This window comes from Aythya marila (genome assembly GCF_965140915.1).
Source record: "Aythya marila genome assembly, chromosome: 3".
NCBI lineage: Eukaryota > Metazoa > Chordata > Aves > Anseriformes > Anatidae > Aythya > Aythya marila.
Genome location: NC_139044.1, coordinates 35,591,788 through 35,598,801, shown reverse-complemented (window position 1 = coordinate 35,598,801; position 7,014 = coordinate 35,591,788). Strand labels below are relative to the sequence as shown.

Below are 7,014 nucleotides of genomic sequence, written 5' to 3'. Positions count from 1 at the left end.
CAATATGTAATTACTATAAGACAGCTTCTACCCTCAAAGAAGCAGGCAGTAGTCCAAGTGAAATCTTTCAGTGTTTTAAGTAAGCCATGCAATCTGACAGCAAGATTTGTCCTCTACCAGCTACCCAATAAAAATTATAAAACTGTAACTAGAGAATAGGCAATTACAATGATCTGTTACCAGGCATAAGCTCTAAGAATTTCTATTCCATTCAGTTTTGGAACCAAACCCACATTAAAAAAAAAAAAAAAAAAAAAAAAAAAAAAAGCATTATGTGGGGAAGCATGTTGTCATAACACTTAACCTTCCCATCACAGAATGTTGATCACTGTGAGTGTTACTCCTGAGAGGAAGCACTGGCAAGTCTCTCTGGAAGTAGATGTTAGATGAAGGATAGATGAAAGGTAACACTATCATAACTGCTGATGTTCCTTGTAACTCTTCTCATTTCTTGCAGGTACTGTTGCATGATTTACCATGGAAAAATTGCTCTGCAGCATCCTGGTGTTTGGAATGGCTGTCATGGTCAACGCTTGTCCCAAATATTGTGTCTGTCAGAACCTGTCTGAGTCACTGGGGACTTTGTGTCCCTCCAAAGGTCTCCTGTTTGTACCACTAGACATAGATCGAAGGACTGTTGAACTTCGCCTCGGGGGCAACTTTATTATTAATATCAGCCGACAGGATTTTGCCAATATGTCTGGGCTTGTTGACCTCACTTTATCCAGAAACACAATCAGTTACATACAGCCCTACTCTTTCACTGACTTGGAGAGCCTTCGGTCTTTACATCTGGACAGCAACAGGCTGCCTGACATTGGAGAGGATATTTTGAGAGGCTTAATTAACCTTCAGCACTTGATTTTAAACAACAACCAGCTAAGCAGCATTTCTGATGAAGCCTTTGAGGATTTTTTGCTGACATTGGAAGACTTAGACCTTTCCTATAATAACCTCCGAAGCATTCCCTGGGAATCCATAAGAAAGATGATAAACTTGCACCAGCTCAGTTTGGATCATAACCTGATAGATTATATTACAGAGGGGACGTTTGCAGATCTTCAGAAATTGGCCAGGTTGGATCTAACATCCAACAGACTTCAGAAGCTTCCCCCTGATCCTATCTTTGCCAGATCTCAAGTAATTCCATTAGCTGTTACACCATTTTCTCCACCTTTATCTCTCAGCTTCGGGGGTAACCCCCTGCACTGCAACTGTGAGCTGCTGTGGTTAAGGCGACTTGACAGGGATGATGATATGGAAACTTGTGCTTCTCCCCCAGGTCTAAAAGGAAGGTACTTCTGGTATGTACGGGAGGAAGAATTTGTCTGTGAGCCTCCTCTTATCACACAACATACTCACAAGTTGCTCGTTTTAGAAGGGCAAACTGCTACACTGAAATGCAAAGCCATTGGGGATCCCACCCCCATCATTCACTGGGTGGCCCCCGATGACCGCCTCATTGGGAACTCTTCGAGGACATCTGTCTATGACAACGGCACCTTAGATATTCTCATCACCACATCCAAGGATTACGGGACTTTTACATGCATAGCAGCCAATGCTGCCGGAGAGTCCACCGCAACGATCGAGCTCTCAATTGTTCAGCTCCCTCACCTCAGCAATGGCACAGGACGAGCAGCCCCACCAAAATCCAGACTCTCAGACATCACCAGCTCCAGCAAGTCTAACCGAGGGGAAACAAAAGGCCCACCAGAAAGGGCTGTCCTGGTGTCAGAGGTGACAACTACCTCAGCTTTGGTGAAGTGGACAGTGAGCAAGTCAGCCCCTCGGGTAAAAATGTATCAGCTGCAGTATAACTGTTCAGATGATGAAGTCCTGATCTACAGGTAAACGCAATTGCTGTTTTGTTCTCTGATGATGGCAGTGGGAGGAAAACAGGATACGAAATCTTTTACTCTTAAATCACTGATTCAAATTTGAGCTGACATAGCAGTGCCACTGCCACCAATAAAGTTAGTGGTGTCTGATAAGTCTGTGCTGCTTTTGTCAATCTGTCAGTTTATCTGTTGGTCTGTTCATCACTTTTCTGTCTGTTTTGAGTCATACATTACAAATCTCTGTAGTATTCATTCTCTAACAACAACTGTTTTCAGTAACATTTCCAATTTATAAAAAAGCAATAGTACCACAGTTGGTACCCTCCTTACAATGCTTAACAAAGAAAGCAAACCTGACAGGCTGGAAGTCAGAAGTTTCCCTTTCCACCTCCTGTAGGTGGGATTGAAACATACTACTGAGAGAGGAAGCATTGTGGGAGTAAGTTTGTGCTGTCTGCCCATAACACAGGCTCTAATTATTCTGTGATTCAAGATTCAGGATTGTTAGCAAGAGATTTTTCACCCATTTGAAAGAGCTTGTTTCTTACTTCACTAACATCTATTTTATACTACTGTAATTGCTTACAAATTTGGAACATTTAATGTTTTATACCATATTAAATGCAAGAAGAGAGAGAGATAATTTTGAAAGCAAGCCCTGAATGCTCATTAAGCTCCTTCAGGTCTACAACTCCTCTAACTTTTAATGATATATATATTTAAAAAAAAAAAAAAAAAAAAACAAAAAACAGTTGCTCTTGCAGTGAACCTAGCTATAAAAAAGCAAGAAAATTTATTAAATTGGAGGGATTAAAAATAGGTAGGAAATTGCTTAATAAAACAGGAAAGTAGTGTTACTGCTTTTTTCATTTTAGAATAACGATTGTCTTTGTCTTTGGAAATATGTGAGCTACTAGTGGAAGCCAGAATCAAGGGGCAAAATAGAATGAATCACAAATTCTTATAACTTTGCAAGCATGCTGAATCCAGTGAAGAAAAATTGGATCTGGCAGAGGAATGCTGGTGTTTGGGTTTTGACACTAATTTGAGAAGAAACTCTGCCCCCAAAAAACAGTCAGAGCCATTGATTTTCTTGGTAGGCTTTTGGTTACTGTCTGCTGACCTGCAAACCACTCTGTCTTTCTCAAACTGCCTGCAGTGAGAAGTGAGGCACTTGTCAAGTCATGGTACTCAGACTCCAGACCCCAGAACAGACCTTGCTATTTTCTTTTTTATCATATAGTATTTTTGTTGTTGTTGTTGTTGTTTATCATGTAAAACCAAGAAGTAATAAACATTTATATAATCTTTTTCACTAACCCTTCTCCTACAATGAATTGTAATTCTAATGTTGTTTACAGAACTGAATGTTAAGTTGTTATGGCAGATTTTTTTTGCAAGGAATAGTTTTGTAACAAACACATGATGAGCAGAATTAACAAAGTGATTTACTTAGCTACTTCAAACTTAGCCATTCTTTGCCAGAAGTAGGAATATTGATAAGGAAGTCCAAGGAGTATTTTTAAAGGATATTTATTCAAATACTGAAGAAATATGAGGAAACTCAGTTCTGTTCATTTCCATTCCTCAATTATAAAAGTATGTTGAAATAATCAAATCAATTAGCAGATGGAAATTATCTGCCTTACTGTACCATGGAAGTGGTATGTCAGCCTTGGGACTTGCAGCCATGTACAGTTAAGGAAAATGAAAGTCTAAGATAAAGCTTAGTAATGGTAGAGTATTAGGGATAGAATAAAAGAAAATGTGTCAGTGCCAGTTTTTCTTTAGGCAAAACTTTTGACAAGAACTCAACCAGCATTTAAGATCCTGAGCACAGCAAAAGTTTGGAAAAAAATACTCTGAAGAATGTGCAGTCATATGACACTGTATAGTCAATTTGTTACTGTGAATAAGAATATCTCTGAAACTGAAAAAAAAAAGAAGTTTGTGGAGGTTGTAAGGTGTTGGAATTGATTAAATGTGTTGGTTTGCCAAGGAGGGAGATGGCCAAAGTAAAACAATGCAGAAGGGAAGTGACGTAGTCTAGTAGCTGTAGAAGTGAGAATCAGATGCCAAAAACAAAAATGAAAGAAAGATGCCATCTTGCCAGTCTGGTCTGGAGGAGCAAGGGGCTGTCAGGCAACTCTTAATTCTTATCCTGTCCTCACTGCTGCTTCTCAGTCCTTCTCAGTCATTTGGTCCTGTCACTTTACTTGTTTGTGGCTCAGTTTTCCAGAAGCACAGTGGTAAGGATAGTTCTATTTCCATAAAACTCCCACTGGGACTTTTTGAGGGTTCATTGATGATGTGTAGCTATTTTCATTCAAAGCTCTCAAAGGCACTTCACCAAAGAAAACAAATTTTATTTCCCTACATTTTGCACCAGGGGAAAATCAAACATAGGAAGATGAAGTAAATTGTCCAGCATCTAAGAGTTAATCAGTGGCACTCATATATATCAAAAACAGCTCTTATGACCTGCAGCCAGGGAACCACTCAGTCCCTTAGAGTTAATTAACTAAAGTTGTTTTGCTTTAATTGGTCAGATGCATGTCACTGCAATGACTGTGTAGAAAAACCTAAGGGAAAAGGATTTTTACAGTGCTGTGCTCTATAAAATGCTGTGTATGTGCTAAATGGGATGTGATACTGCTTAGCTACTGAAATGACAGGCACTTAATATACATTCAGATACAACAGTGTGCCAAGACTGAGGCCCACTGGCTGTGCTCAGCTTGAAGGAATCCTGCCTTAGTAATAAGAAATTTTGTATGCACAAGACAAAAGTTTGCTTTATTCTCTGCTCAGCATTTTTCATGAACATTGTACTCATAGTGAAAGAATGAAAACAGCAGTTCTTCCTCCCTGTTGGTATTAAGCTGCTTCTTGATCATTATGTAAGATACCAGTCCCATTTGTGCTTCCATCCCAGCTATGGGTTTCCATCTGCAGGAGCTACAAATAATACAAATGGGACTGCAATGGCATGTAATGACCCCATGAAAATTCACGTGTTTACTGTTGGGTGTCCTGATTTCACTGAGCTGAACTGGTATCAAAATCTGAAGTTTGGCTCTTGATAGACCAATGTCACTGTACTGAGAATTAGTGTAACGAACACCGTTTGTCTGCTTCCCATTCTGACTTCCCTTTTATTCACTGTCTCAGGACCACTGCTGAAAGTAGCAGCAGGATTTTTTTTTTCTGATCACTGGATGCAGAATGCATGTTTCTAATACTGGTCTAATGAACACAGGTCTTGATCAACACTGAGTTCCACATGACTTCCCAGTGAGAAGGAGAAATCAGAGTGAAGGGAGCAGTAGCTTGTGCAAAGGTCTCAAAGAGGCAGTTTGGTCAATATCAACTTGCAATGACAACCTCTGTCACAAAATAAATAACCTAGGGGGCTATACATTATCTTTGCCATATTACTGCCAAAAGGGAATGTTCCTTCTTTTATGAACCATGCACTTAGCCACTAGTGGAAACTTAGAGCTTCTATTTTGAGCCCTGACCTGTGGTCATGTGGGAAAAGATCCTACAAGAGGATCCTGTGTTACATACAGGTGAACACCGTTGCTTTACTGATCTATGCATGGTTCCAGTGAGCTCTTTACCTTTCTCTAGCTTGTCCTTGCGCTGGTTTTAGTAATCCTGCTGTCAAGATAATTAATTAGTTCCACCTGGAATTGAACCAGGATTCCTCTCTCTAGGAAGAGTGAGAAAAAAAGGAAAGCTTGTTTTACCTTTTTTTTTTTTCCTTTTTTTTTTTTTGTTTGTTTTGTTTTGTTTTGTTTTGTTTTTCCTTTTCTGATTTGTTGCACATTCATTCCAACTTTTCTTTCCTCTTCATTCTTCTTACACTGATAATAACAGTCTTGTTCATTTTTGTGCCATTCAAACCCAGGCTACCCTGGATGGAGAAGGTGAAGCCACATCTTGGCTAACAGCTGCAAGTCTTTGTTATCTGTGTCTTGTTTGTATCGATAGTTGTTTTTTTTTCACTGGTCAAGGTTATTCAAGCATGCCCTTTTAAAGTGGAAAATATTTTTGTTGTTGTTGTTAGCAACTTCAAGTACATTTTTTATACTACTATCAACTAATAAAGTCCCTTGGCTAGCACATGTAGCTGTGATTCATGCTACTCCAGTCCAGAAAACTAGGCATACATGGGCCCTGATGGAATGGACCTATGAGTGCTGGCTTGATGTCATTGTAAGGCCATTATCAATTTTCTTTGAATTGGCACTTGGGAAAGGTGTCTGAGGACTGGAAAAAAGCACACATCACTCATCTTCAAAAAGAGAAAGAACACAGGGAAGTACAGCTTGATCAGCCTCACCTCTATCCCTGCAAAAGTGATGAAGCAACGAATTCTAGGAACCGTTTACAGGAAAAGGAAGGACTAGAAGGTGGTTAGGAGTAGTCAGCATGAAATCACAAAGTCATGCTTGACCAGGCTGATAACTTTATGAAGAAATAAGCAAATTGGTAGACTAGACAAGACAAGAAAAGAGCAGTGTATATTTTCTACTTTGGCTTCAGTAGGGCTTTTGACACCGTCTTATAAAATCCTCATTAATCTTCACTAAGGATGTGAATGATGGGCAGAGTGTGTCCTCAGCAAGTTTGCCAAATACACAAAGCTGAGATGAATGTGTGATATGACAGAGGGTCATAATGCAATCCAGACCTCAACAAGATGCAGAAATGGGATGACAGGTCCCTCATGAAGTTCAGAAAATGGAAATCCAAAGTCATGCCTATGGGTAAATTTGACCCCATGCACCAGTATATGCTGGGAGTCACCTGGCTAGAAAGTAACTTTGCAGAAAAGGTCCTGGGAGTCCAGGTGGACACCAAGTTTACCACAAGCCAGCAGTGTGTCCTTGCCCAAAGAAGGCTAATGGTATCCTGAACAGAACTAGGAGGAGTATTGCCAGCAGGTCAAGGGAGGTGATCCTTCTCCTCTACTCAGCACTGATGACATAGCACCTGAAGTGCTGGGTCAGGGCCTGGGCTCTGCAGGGCAAAATGGACACACTGGAGGAGGTCCAGCAAAAGGCTGTGAGGATGACTGATGTCCTGAAGCATCTGACATCTGAGGGCACGCTGAGAGAGCTGGGGTTGTTTAGTCTGAAAAAGAGAAGGCTCAGGGGTTATCTCA

General features: G+C 40.3%; 1 protein-coding gene across 1 annotated transcript in view; it reads left to right on the top strand.

Moving 5' to 3' along the window:
* Positions 1–454: 454 nt before the first annotated feature.
* The window catches only part of LRFN2 (leucine rich repeat and fibronectin type III domain containing 2), a gene marked incomplete at its 3' end in the record, with an annotated part of 41,798 nt that continues 35,238 nt past the window's right edge, over positions 455–7,014 (top strand). Inside the window, exon 1 of the mRNA XM_082758443.1 lies at positions 455–1,850. Coding sequence (XP_082614569.1) covers positions 478–1,850 — 1,373 coding nt within the window. The 5' untranslated portion in view covers positions 455–477. The remainder of the gene's footprint in view (positions 1,851–7,014) is intronic.